Here is a 12,699-nt window from a genome sequence, read left to right as displayed (position 1 = left end):
CTCACTCTGTAGACCAGGCTGGCCTCGAACTCAGAAATCTGCCTGCCTCTGCCTCCCGAGTGCTGGGATTAAAGGCGTGCGCCACCATGCCTGGCAAGGCCCTAGTTCTTATTCTCAGCACCTTAACCGCCTGCAAGACCCACTGATAACCAGGCAGTTGTGGTACATACACATCTTTATGGAGGCAGAGGGAAGCAGAGTTTGAGGCCAGACTGGTCTATATAGTGAATTCTAGGGCAGCCTGGGCTACAGAGAAAACCTGTCTCAAAAAGATGAAAGATAAATAAAACCCCCTCATAGGCTATTGACAAACTGCCTATAATTATGTAACATGAAAGGTGTAAAAAATTACTATTAATAAAGGTGAGCACTCAGCCAGATAGAGGGAAACAGTACACAGAAGCTGAGGCAAAAGGGTTACAAGTTTCAGACCAGCTTCAGCTACATCTCCATCTCATGTGTGAATACTTAGAGTATGCATTCCTACCCATGTATGGGCTCACAGAACTCAGGTCGGTGGTGGTGTTCCCCTTAATCACTCTACTTTTGTGTTTGGTGCTATGACCTCACAAAGCCTGAAGTTCCTGATTAGACCAAGCTGCCTGTCTCAGCAGAGCCCCCCAGTGCAGGGTTACAGGAACATCCCACCACTCCTGGGTTTTTAGGGCATCACTGGGAATCCAAACTCATTTTGCTTTTGAGGCAGGTACTTACTGAGTCATCTCTCCAGCCCTGATCCAACATTTTGATATCTGTGTTCCCACTTCTAGAACCTAAGTGTTTATTCCAGTTGCTTGTAAATACAGTTGGTAACTTAAAAGCACCCAAAACAGAAGCTAACCTTTGAGATTCATAAGCTAGCCCGGAGAGTCAGCTGAAGCAGCTCTCAAGTTACACGGAGGTGTCTGAGTTTGGAAACAGCCTGGTTTATACAAGAACAGATCTGAGGGGAAAACTGCATAAGCTACCCCAGAAACGCATGCATTTGGATCTTTTGCAGAGGACCCAAATGTACTCTCTACTGCCAAGAAAGAGCCAGTCAGATGGGTGACACTAACACTAACTTACCACTTAGTATCTGCTGCTTAGAGCTGGTACGATGACTTGGTGGAAAAGGGCACTTAAATTCGTTTCCTACGTGGTAGTTGTTAGAAACACTATGGCAGTAGAGTAATCACACACAGAGACACAATGTAAGAGCCTGCATTTGAATATTAGGTACTTCTTTATACTGATTGTTCACACAGGTTCATCAAGGTCCAACACAGAAAAACAGCAAAACAGAACACTTTATTTCAGGATATCAGTCCAGACTGTCTAAAAAAGCACATTATCAGTTGGTTAGGGCAATAAGAGCCTCCACCACATTGCCCATGTGTTCCCTCAAGCTCCTTTCTGCTGCTGCTCGAGAGATCTCCATTTCCGTCATCTGCAAAAGGGAAAACCACGTCACCAAAGCCTCTTCTCAGGCATAAATTTTTCAACAAACTTTGGCTCCATTTGTTCCAGGAACCGAACTTGGGTAGAACTTCTCTTGTGAACCCATTAAAGCATTACTACTCACTATCAACTCCAGATCTTCCTTCTTGATAGTGACCTTCGCCAGTTCCTTCTCCCTGTAAATATGTATACATTTGTTTTCATTCTCTGCCTCTGCTATAAACTCCCAGAAGGAACACTCCCAGCAACACACTGAAAATGGGTGGAACAAGGTTTACTGAAAATAGCAAATAAACGCGCCACCTCTTTCCCCTGGAGGCTTTACAGTAAGGTATCTGGTAACCTTTCCTTCCACTAACAAAGTTGTAATCCCTAGCTCTGTAGGAACTGGCTTTTCTCCCCTGAAGAACGAGGACCTACCGGTAGTGCTGGTGGTGTGCTATAAACTTACCGCTCTTGTTTGGCCTTTTGTTCCCTGGACCGTCTGTCTCCAATGACGGACATAGCCTGTAGAAAACACGAGTCAAGTCATCTACCACAGTGCAACCCAAATTTTCCGATCTAAAACGCAATACCAAAAATAAAAACCAAGTGGTTCTTCAGGTATTCACAGCTACTAGTGTTCTCAGGACCAAAAAGAACTACGCCTAATTTCGTGCACATGAGATACATTTAGGCCCACTATCAAATTCTTAAGCAAATAGGAGACTGGGTGGGTGCTGTCGCTTAGCCCCACCCTCCTGCCAAATCCCACCATCGCTATCAGCGGTCCCGGGGCCTCAGTGAGCAGCAAACCGGTCAGTTTCACCTCATTCCCATCCCATTCTCAACCCCTCTCATACAAGCTCCCAGCCAACCTCACCGTTTCAAGATTCGAACTCTGGATCTCCTTCTCCTCCGCATAGTCAGTAACCCGCTCTAGGTCAGCAGCACCACTGTCATGTTTCCTTGGCTTCTCGGGAGGTCGCTCCGGGCCGCTGGTCTCGGTCTCTAACTCCAACTCCACGTCTCCCTCGGTCGCCATTTCGATCTCACCGCGCCGCCGTATAGGCTGCCGCTTCACAACTTCCGGCAACCCTCTCAGCTTCCGCCCAGATAAGGGGCGGGGTAGGCGCTGGGCCACACCTTTTTGCCTGTCTTGAGAAGCTTCAGCTAGGAAAGAGGTTCGCTTTTGACTTCCTCTCCAGCTTGTTTTCTGCAGTCTCCTTCGACTATCTGTTCACTACCCACACCACCCAAACGCACATTGTTCCTAAGAGCAATCCTTTCACACACACAGACACACACATGGAATTCTGTCCAATCAAGGTGACTAATCCTAAACCAATTAAAAAACCTAATCCCCAGACCAGATAGGCCAACTGCTCCTAATCTCAGAATAATAGTCCGAATGATCCCGAATACGAAGCCCGGTGAAGGCATCTTCACAAGACTATTTGCATCTACCACTTCCCAGTAACCTGTATTCATTTTATGAAATGTCTATGCTGCCTTAAAACGAATGATTAGGCCAGCAAAGCGACTGTCCAATGGGCGAAAATCCTGAGAAGCTGCTGTTCCTCATCAGTTTTTCCAATACTGGATCTACATCTAACCTTTGGGCCAAAAATGATGGGTGCAAGAGTTGTCACAGGCCGGAGCACCACCCAGGATCTTGCACAGCAGCACGATGGAGTCAGTGATGTAGTGGAAACCCCCTTCAATCAGGTGAGACATTTGGGAAGAGATAGCTAAAAAACTAGGAGTTGGATGAGAAACCTGGTTCTTTGCCTGGATAATAGGTAAACATCTCACCCCACACTCCCAGCCACAGATCATTAGGAAAAAATAAGTGGTTCAAGAATACACCAAAGTTTAAAGTTCTTGCAATGAAAACCTTACTAGACAGAAGGATGGAGGGCTTGGGAATTTGACCATTGGTTAACCCCACACCCTTTGAAAACCTCTGCATTGCTTCCTACATCTGCTCTATCCCCCCCAGGCGTCCTGCTGTGGACTTGTTTCTTGGACCAGTGGCTGCCACTCTCTGACAGAGTCTAAGTGTAGCCGCCTGCTCTACATCCTCCTCCACGTGGGGGCCTCAGCAATCTGCTGCCTCCTGCTTTCAAAGACAGTGGTAGAAAGGGTCTGGGGCAAAGCACATGGGGTAAGTCGGCAAGGGTTGTAACGTGAGGAAAACAAACCAACCAACCTTTTAAGATTTGGATTAGGAACAGGGAGCAAAGGAGTCAACCTACCGGTAAAACGCTGAGACCTGTCCATATATTGTGTGAGACCTGTCCATATATTGTGTGAGACCTGTCCATATATTGTGGCTCGCCCTGACTTTTCTCACAACCAAACTCCCTGCAGATCCAGATGCCCTCAGCCCTATGTGCCCACCTGTTTGGCAACTCTGAATGTCCAGTGCTCAGTGGCTCTGGCGCTGTGTATCGAGTATGTGCAGGAACTGCCACCTTCCACCTGCTGCAGGCTGTGCTGCTAGTGCGTCTCCACTCCCCCAACAACCCTCGGGCACAGCTGCATAACAGGTTTGTGTGTAATTTTTTGGATGGGGATGGGATAGAGGGAAGTAGACACAAGCTGGCTAAAAGAAACTCCAGGATGAAGAAAGAACACTTTGTAAAAAGACAGAAAATGTTTATAAACTCCTGGGCTCTAAATTTTAAGTAATAGTTATATGCAAGCCTTCTCTAACTGTAGTGTTGCTCAGATGTGACTGTGGCATCCGAGTTAGAACTTGGACTACAATGGGACTTGGGGCTGGTTCCACCTGCCATTCTTCTTTTCTTTCCCCACTTTGCCTTTTCTCCTCAATCTGGTTTTCTCTCTACCCTAACTAGCTTCTGGAGCCTCAAGCTGCTGTTCCTGTTAGGTCTCTGTATCATTGCCTTCCACATCCCTGATGAGCATCTCTTCCCAGGTACTCTTCATCTTACACCGTGAGCAGTCAGAGTAGGCTACAACTTCCTACTAGGAGCAGGAAGCTGGACTTTATTACACGCCTGTAATCCTAGCCTTCAGGAGAGTGGAGCAGGATTGTTTGAGACCTGCCTAGGCTCCGCAGCATTTTACTCAGAAGGGATGCAGGGGTGGGGGTGGGGTGGAGGGATATACTGATACATCATGTCAGCCAGAGCTAAAAGTTCCCAATGGTGCCTGTCTTGCAGCCTGGCATTATATTGGCATCTGTGGAGGCTTCACATTCATCCTATTACAGCTGGTGCTTATCACAGCCTTTGCCCAGTCCTGGAACAAGAATTGGTAAGGTTGGACTGGAGAGATGGCTCAGAGGTTAATAAGAGCACTGTCTGCTCTTCCAGAGGTTCTGAATTCAATTCCTAGCAACCACATGGTGGCTTATAACCACACATGTGATACACACACACACACACATACACACATACACACATACAAATTTGTAAGAAGCGCCTAACCCTAAAGGCTCCTCCCAAGGAGGTTGGCAGACATTACTCAATACAGAAAGACTAGGCAAAGGCCATAGCAGGTTTGCTCCCATGGCCTCCCAGAGAATACCAAAACGCTTAGGAAATCAGATATTTAATGGCATTTACTTATGATCCCAGCACTGAGGAGGTAGAAACAGGAGGGCCAGTAATTCAAGGCGACAAAAAAAAAAAAAAAAAAAAAAAAAAAACATAAGCAGAGCAGGGAGTTCCAAGTCAACCTCTTAAAACAGGCACTGGGCGTGGTAGTGCACGCCTTTGGCCAGCCTGGTCTACAGAGTGAGTTCCAGGACAGCCAGAGCTACACAGAGAAACCAAAAAAAACCAAAAAAAGAAAAAAAAAAAAACCCCAACCAAAAAGAGGTAACCAAGAATGGTTATAAATACCTATAATCCATAATCTCAACACATGAGATTATGTGAGGCAAGAGTTCAAGGGCAGTCTTAAGTGTAGGTAAAATCCTGTCAAACAACAAACAAAAAGCTCAAGAATGCACTGTGAAGGCTGGGCGTTTAAGCCCAGCACAGAGAAAACCTGTCTCGAAAAACCAAAAAAAAAAAAAAAAAAGTACTGTGTGGACCAGTAGGCTGGCTCATCAGTAATGGGCTGAAGTTCTAACCCCTAACCACTTCTCTTTAGGCAGACTGGTGCAGCTCAAGACTGTAGCTGGTTCCTAGGTGTGTTACTGGCCACACTAGGATTCTACAGTATAGCAGGTGTGGGAGCTGTGTTACTGTTCCACCACTACACACACCCTGACGGTTGCCTGCTCAACAAGATGTTACTCAGTCTGCACCTTTGCTTCTGTGGCCTCCTGTCTCTCCTCTCCATCGCACCTTGCATCCGCCTCAGTGGGTATCTGCAGATCTGGGGGTGTTACTGGCCTTCCCAGTCTCAGCCATCTAAAGTACCTCTGCAGCTTTTGTCTCTCTCCCCCAAAGGATGGGGGGACAGAGGCGCAGTGGAGGTGCACTAACTCCCGTTCTCCCTAGAGCAATCAAACTCCGGCCTGCTTCAAGCCTCTATCATCAGCTGCTATATCATGTATCTGACCTTCTCTGCACTGTCCAGCCGTCCCCCAGAGACAAGTGAGGACCCAGACTGCCAGTATAGTGCTGAAGACCTTTTCTGTTCCTTCAAAATACCCAGCTTTGTTCATAACCCTGTTCTCTCATTGCTCCTCGGCAGTAATCTTTCAAGGACAGAATCACACCTTGTGCCTGCCTGGCCGGAGTAAAATGGAACCACAAATACCGGATACCTCAGTAGCAGTGTTTAGTGCTGGCATCATGTATGCTTGTGTGCTCTTTGCTTGGTATGTAAAGGTGTCAACCAACGGGAAGTGTGAGCGGATGCCCAGTACTCACTGAAGAATGTCCAGAGCTGTGGTTTATTTAAACTGTAGAGCAAGTCTAGAACCAGAAAAGCTCCCCACGAACAGGGACAATTTCTAAGAATAGCACTTTGTCAAATGATCTGTATGAGATGACGGGGGCAGGGGAGAATGTCGAGTTTAAAATGCACAGACTTTAGGGGCCTCTGGGAGTACAATACCCTCTGGAAGGATACCAAACTGGACTAGTTGACAGTAAATGCCACCAATCTTACACATTTGGCCCAAAGTTAAAACTCTTTCTTTCACAGCAACGAGGCTTCCTACCTGGCTGAGTTATTTGGACCCTTGTGGATTATCAAGGTTTACAAATATGAGTTCCAGGTGAGAAGCAAGAGCTCAAAACCCCCAACACCCCTCCCCCGAACAGAGACACACATCCTACCAACTTCTACCCAGAATGCTCAGATTCTAGCTGCTGTTTCCTTTTATTGAGTACCCACAATGTGCTAGGCACTGTGCTAGATACTTTACATACATAGTCTCATTTCATTTAATCCTCACAACAACCCTGTGAGGTAGGTATTTGCTCCATTTCACAAATGGAGGAATTGAGGCACAAAAGATTAAACATCTTACCAAAGTTTGCATAGCCAGTTATATGCTGGAGCAATAATTTGAACCCAGGTGTGCCTCCACTTCTTACACCAGGCCAATCTTTTCAAAGGGGAGATTTTCTAAATTAGTACCCTCACACGGTCTTAAATCCATTTCAAAACACGTTGCCTTGTTTTACAGAAGCCCTCAGTCTGTTTCTGCTGTCCCCAAACAGTGGAGCCAGAAGATGGTGAGTCACATGTGCAATCTAGCCAGCTGAACCCTGTGAAGGGCCAGAGCCCTCAAGAGCCTTCACAATAGTTGGGGGAAGGGAGTGTCAGCAACATAGCTTCCCATCGGCACTTCTCTCTCTAGGGCAAAGGAGCAGGGCCAGGCCAGCTGACCAGGAGACCCCTCCAGCTGCTCAGGGGCAGAGCCAGCATCTTTCCTACAGCTACTCTGGCTTCCACTTCGCCTTCTTCCTCGCTTCTCTCTATGTCATGGTTACCCTTACCAACTGGTTCAGGTAGGATGAAAGCAGACATAAGATACTCTCCTGAAAATCTAGCAATTTTAAGGAAACACTTTTAAGGCCATTCCTAAAGTTCTTTGGAGAGACACACAAGGATCTGCCCTGGTTATGAGGAAGCAGGGAGGTTCAAAAGCTAAGGCCCTGCATCATCTCTAATCAGCCTTTGGTTTCACAGCTACGAGGAAGCAGAACTGGAGAAGACCTTCACTAAGGGTAGCTGGGCTACCTTCTGGGTTAAAGTTGCCTCATGCTGGGCCTGTGTCCTCCTCTATCTGGGGCTGCTCCTGGCACCACTGCTGGCTCCCCACTCAGAAGCACCACCACCCTAGTATATGCAGGCAACACTGCCATGGCATCAGCCCTGCCACATAAAAACTGGCTCCTGATCTGTAGTAACAAACTGGGAGACCCTTTAGATTGTGCTCTTAATCTCAGCTCCAGGAACACCCAGCTGAGCTCAATACCTCAAGGACAAATGAGCAGTTCTCACTGCGTAGGCTCAGTAAGTATCTAAATTGGAAGAAGCAGACGAACTCACTAGTTCATTAAAGCTCAAGAGTCTAATTCCCAGGAAGTAAACCCAGGAGCCTTACCTGATCCTAGCAGTGTGGCACAAGACCCTTCCTGGTTCCTGAGCTGGAGATAGGGTCAGGGAAAGACCTACAGAGATTGAAGATTTGGGTCTGCTCTTAGCAGTCAAAAGGAAATGAGTGGCTCTGCCCTAAGCAGAGGTGGATGAAGCCCAGACCATAGAACAAACCAGGGTAGGGGAAGAAGGGAGCAGAGGCTACCATAGGTTTTAATCTTGGTCTTGAGGTCAAAGGAAATGGAAGACAAAAACCACCTTCATTCCATGAGGAATGACAGAACAGAAGAGAATGTGAGCATGGAGAGCGGCTGACCACCAGAAGTCAGTGAGCAGCTGGATTTTTTTTGGCCAACAATCAAGCAAACAATGAATGAGGAAGAGACATAAACTTGGGTCTTAGATCCTTCCCTCTTATGACCCTCAATACCATCCTGGGGATGGTGTCCAAGGTCAATGTGGGGATAAAAAAATATCACAGAAAAGAAGTCTCTATAGTTCTTAGAAGACTCCTCTGCCATAAGTGGAGTGCTTTTCTGGTTGCAATAGTTAAAATAAAGGCTTCTTCTGTGATGTTTTCCTTATGAAGTCTACAAGTCCAGAATCTCTTAGGTGCCTAACAGAACCCCCCCTTTTAGTGGGAAAGGGCAGTCACTCCTCCATCCCCATGCCCCCAATCCCCAGTCAAACCAGGCGCTCAAGGAATTACAAAGCTACTTTTAATACTTTGGGGTGTGCCCCACAGGAATAAAAAACACTGGGAAGGGGTAACCCCCTCACCCCCAGGAGTGGCCCAGAGGGAGAGCGGCTACCTGAGGGAAAGGAAGCACAAAAGGAACCCGCTGCAGACTCAGGGCAAAGGGAGTGCCATCGGTGCTGGGACCTGTGAGCACTACAGGAAGAAACTCGAGCATGGTGGGACTGGCTCCAGGCACACAGGCGGAGGGCAAGAGGGTTGGACACGAAGCCACAGAGCTACTTGGGTTCCTCCTTCTTCTCGTTTGCCTTTTTCTGCTTCTGCTGCATGATCTCCGAGTCCCTGGGGGTAGAGATGATGGGGCACTGGGAGGTACCAGAGGGCAAAAAGGACAAGATGCAGGGGATGAAGGGCACAGAGGATAAGATGGAAGTGGATGGGACAAAGTTCAGCATATGGCTGCTATATTCCCACCCTAGGAGAACAAGAGGAACAGAGCTAAGGGTCAAAAGGCAATCAATCAGTCTCTATCTGGCTGTTGCCCAAGGGGTCAGAAGTCTGGCCACTCAGGCCCAAGGCTCTCTATTCTGTACTAAGTACCACACCCCAACAACACTAGTGAGAAGTCGGGAGAAGGGAGGAGATACAAGCAGCAAAATACTGGGCTGTCAAAACAACTACACTTGATATGTGAAGCCCCTGCCCTTGCCCTTAAGGTCAGAACCAAGGCCCGCAGAAATCAGCCTGCGGACAGGGACCCGCCCCAGTCCCTTCCTGTATGGCTGTGACCTAACGATTTAGAGTGGGGAGGAAATAAAACCCTAGAGGAAGCAATGCACTCTGCCCCTCACATCTAACCTAGACTCGAACCCTGCAATAGCTCTCTCTCCTGGTACACCCCTCTCTCTAGCCCAGGTCTCCCCGTCCAGTCCCGGCCCGACCCTTCCTTTCCCCTCCCTGGGGCTACCTCTGCTTGCGGGCGGCAGCAGAAAGCCCATCATCTCGGCGCTTTCCCTTAACCGAGTCGCTCTGCTTCTTCATGTTCTTCTGGCGGGCGAGCTCTCGCTGGTTACCGCCTAAGAAGAGAAGGTACAAAGTGAGACGCCGGGGCCGCTCCACGTACACACCAGCGCCCCTCCTCCTCCCCGCAACTGGGACCCCGACCGTCCCCCCCGCCGCGGCGCCGACCCCATCGCGGGGCTTCGGCTGCCCGGGGTGTGGCAGCCGCCCCGGGGCAGGTTAACTTGGGGGTGCGGGAGGACGGTGCGGTCGAGACTGCTGGCGGCGCGCGTCAAGTTTGGGGCGGCGCGGGGGCCCAGACAGCTGCTGCGGCGTGTGGGACGCGCCGGGGCCTCACGGGCACGCGCCGGGGCCCACCGCCCAGGGCACCCGGCTTCCCCGGCGCGGAAAGCCGCCGGCGGCCCGCGCCCAACACAGGGGTCTCCGCAAGTGGCGGCGTGCAGAGGGCTGCGCTTCCGGCTGGGCGGGAGGCAGCGGGAGAGCGCTCCCTCAAGACCCTTCCGCCCGCCGGGGAAGCCGAGGGGACGCACACGCCGACGCCCGGGCGCGCGGGTAGCGAGAGCGGAAAGAAAAGGGAGAGAAGGAAAGGTCCCAGCACTCACGGGTCATGGCGACGGCAGCGGCTCCAACCTGCCTCCGTTGCGTCCCCCTCGTTCGGGCCGACGTTGCAGGCCCCGCCCCCTTCGCGCGACGCCACCAAGTCGTCTTCTTCCTCCCGCCCCTTCACGCCCGGGCGCCCGCTCTTATTGGGCAGGGGGAAACACGTGGAGTGCGGTGCCACGCGCCAGTCCTGGAGGGCGAAGAGCGGAGCTCGGCGGGCGGAGCGCCTGGCACGGGGCGGGGCTTCCCCGGAGCGCTGGGTCCAGCCTGGAGAAACTAGGCCGGGTCACGTGGGCGGGGGGGTGGAGGGGTGCGGCTGGCGATGTGGCGCTCCGTCGGGGCCGAGCACGTGACCGGGCAAAGTGACCTCATGTGGGACAGTTTAGGGTACTGACAAAGTCGCCCCGAAGGAACGCGGGGGCGGGGCGGGGCGGGGCGGGGCGGGGACGAGGTGAGGGCGGGATTTCCTAGGTCGTTCATCCGGTTATGTGCTATCAGTTCTCTGGAGCTAAACTTAGTGCTGTTTCCCGGTCTCCGAGCCTCTTGGCCGAACACTTGCCACAGTTGTCTGAAAACATACACAGACAATTAGGAAACCCCTTTCCGCTTTCCTCGCCCCTAAGCGCAGCTAGTTTTAGGGTGTCATAAAGTGATCCTGCAGTCATTTCCCAGAGCTTGAGTCCACAGCTCCTGCATGCACATCTCCGCTACTGAACTACTTCAGACTGCCCACAGAAACTTTGAATGTGCCTTAGGGGTGACGAAGCATACCGGAGTCTGACTGTGGAGTTACTTCAGGAACCGAGATTATGGAATGCTCGTATTTTATTAATCTGCATCTCTCTCTAGACCGTACCTACATTGTATCGTTTCCCCTAAACCTTACATTTGGTTTGTAAGAGAAATCAGACTGGTAACAAAATCTTTCTTATTTTTGGTTGCTGAATCACAGATGCGCGCCCCCTGTAGAAGCCTTCTCTCCCATCCCAGGTCCAAGACAACAGGAATTCTGCTAAACTATCATGAAACAACCTCAACATAAAACAGAACAGTAGGATTCGTTTTCTGCTGGCCAGAGGCACTTTATCCTGTCCAGTACCTTCACTAAGCAGCTGAATTCAGAGACTTCTCTCCACTCTTTCACAGGATTCGCCTAAGACCGCTGGAAAACACAGATATTTACACTATGATTTATAATAGAAAAATTACAGTTATGAAATAGCAATAAAAATAATTCTATGGCCGGGCGCGGTGGCACACGCCTTTAATTTAATCCCAGCACTCGGGAGGCAGAGGCAGGTGGATTTCTGAGTCTACAAAGTGAGTTCCAGGACAGCCAGGGCTATACAGAGAAACCCTGTCTCGAAAAATCCAAATTATGGGGTCGCAGAACTGGATCCACAAACCCTCATAAGATGGTAGGTATGGTGGTGTAATCCATCTTCAATTTTTCCTATGTTCAGTCCCACTTGAACTATTAATATTTTTAAAGACTTTTTTCAAAAATATATGTGTATGTATGTCTGGGTGTGGGTGTGTGTAGTATCCATAAAGGTCAGAAAAGTCTGTAGATAGCTTTGAGCCAGAGTAATTACAGGTGGATATGAACCACCCAGTGTGTGTGTTGAAAACCAAATCCTGCCCCTCTGTAGGAATATTATATCCTCTTAACCACACTGAGTCATCTCTACAGCTCCTGCTATTAATGTTAATATGTTTCAGTTTTTTCTTTCTCTCCTCATCCTCCTCCTTGCCTAATTGCCCACTAGAAATTAAACCAAGTGGTTTTTGTTGTGTTTTGAGGGGTTGCTTCTTTTTTTTTCCCTTTCCTTTGTTTGTTTTGGTTTTGGTTTTGGTCTTTTGTTTTATTGAGACCAGGTTTCTCTATGTACAAAGTAACTGAACAGAACTGCTGCTTCTATGCTGGGGAGAAATTGGTGGGCTCCATGGGCCGTGATCTGGGCCAGTGAAGTGACTCATGCTGCAATGGATGGATGTAAAGATGGATGGAGAATTAGCACAGCCAAGGAGGGGCAGAAGAACCCTTGAGGAGAGGGAACAGCCAGCCTGTGAGAGCCATCAGACCCTGCTCCCTCAGGCAGGCCGGCCCATCCGGAGCCATGGTTAGTGAATGAGTACTAAGTTGCCTGAAACTAGGTCAAGGAGACAGAAGGACAGTACTGACACATGACACCAAGGTAAGACTTAAGCAGAGGCACAGAGTAATGGGTTCTGGGTTCATAAAAGCAAGGGAGTATGTTCCCATTTAAAAAAAAAAAAGGTTGTAAAAATAAAAATGCCGTTGGAGAGCCAGGCATGGTGGTGCATGCCTTGAATCCCAGCACTCGGGAGGCAGAGGCAGGCGGATTTCTGAGTTCGAGGCCAGCCTGGTCTACAAAGTGAGTTCCAAGACAGCCAGGGTTACA

The 12,699-nt window shown here is 49.4% G+C and overlaps 3 protein-coding genes across 6 annotated transcripts; 1 reads left to right on the top strand and 2 right to left on the bottom strand.

Annotated features, from left to right (window-relative positions):
* Positions 1-1,202: 1,202 nt before the first annotated feature.
* On the bottom strand, positions 1,203-2,525 carry Hypk (huntingtin interacting protein K). The gene is made up of 4 exons (XM_021194671.2): positions 2,303-2,525; positions 1,892-1,947; positions 1,565-1,616; positions 1,203-1,429 (listed from the first exon to the last, which is right to left on the bottom strand). The coding sequence occupies exons 1-4, from the start codon at positions 2,462-2,464 to the stop codon at positions 1,334-1,336; spliced, it is 366 nt and encodes a 121-aa protein (XP_021050330.1). The 5' UTR covers positions 2,465-2,525; the 3' UTR covers positions 1,203-1,333.
* Positions 2,526-3,048: 523 nt separating this feature from the next.
* Serinc4 (serine incorporator 4) lies at positions 3,049-7,742 on the top strand. 3 transcript variants are annotated; one of them, XM_021193199.2, is made up of 12 exons: positions 3,049-3,147; positions 3,422-3,586; positions 3,793-3,971; positions 4,284-4,363; positions 4,611-4,704; positions 5,548-5,759; positions 5,901-5,996; positions 6,097-6,223; positions 6,553-6,625; positions 7,040-7,088; positions 7,214-7,364; positions 7,546-7,699. In XM_021193199.2, exons 1-12 carry the CDS (start codon positions 3,049-3,051, stop codon positions 7,697-7,699), a joined length of 1,479 nt encoding a protein of 492 aa, XP_021048858.1. The 3 variants fall into 3 exon arrangements, with proteins under 3 accessions (XP_021048858.1, XP_021048859.1, XP_029392248.1); XM_021193200.2 differs by lacking the exons at positions 5,901-5,996; positions 6,097-6,223 and having other exon boundaries at positions 7,546-7,742; XM_029536388.1 differs by lacking the exons at positions 3,049-3,147; positions 3,422-3,586; positions 3,793-3,971; positions 5,548-5,759.
* Positions 6,285-10,683, bottom strand: Serf2 (small EDRK-rich factor 2). Of its 2 annotated transcripts, none has more exons than XM_021193201.2 (3): positions 10,276-10,520; positions 9,621-9,729; positions 6,285-9,018 (listed from the first exon to the last, which is right to left on the bottom strand). In XM_021193201.2, exons 1-3 carry the CDS (start codon positions 10,280-10,282, stop codon positions 8,733-8,735), a joined length of 402 nt encoding a protein of 133 aa, XP_021048860.1. In that variant the 5' UTR covers positions 10,283-10,520; the 3' UTR covers positions 6,285-8,732. The 2 variants fall into 2 exon arrangements, with proteins under 2 accessions (XP_021048860.1, XP_021048861.1); XM_021193202.2 differs by having other exon boundaries at positions 6,706-8,995; positions 10,276-10,683.
* Positions 10,684-12,699: the final 2,016 nt, after the last annotated feature.

This window comes from Mus pahari, chromosome 3, assembly GCF_900095145.1.
Source record: "Mus pahari chromosome 3, PAHARI_EIJ_v1.1, whole genome shotgun sequence".
Classification (NCBI taxonomy): Eukaryota; Metazoa; Chordata; class Mammalia; order Rodentia; family Muridae; genus Mus; species Mus pahari.
Note: the sequence above shows the minus strand (reverse complement) of the source record. Positions and strands in the feature narration are given on the sequence as shown.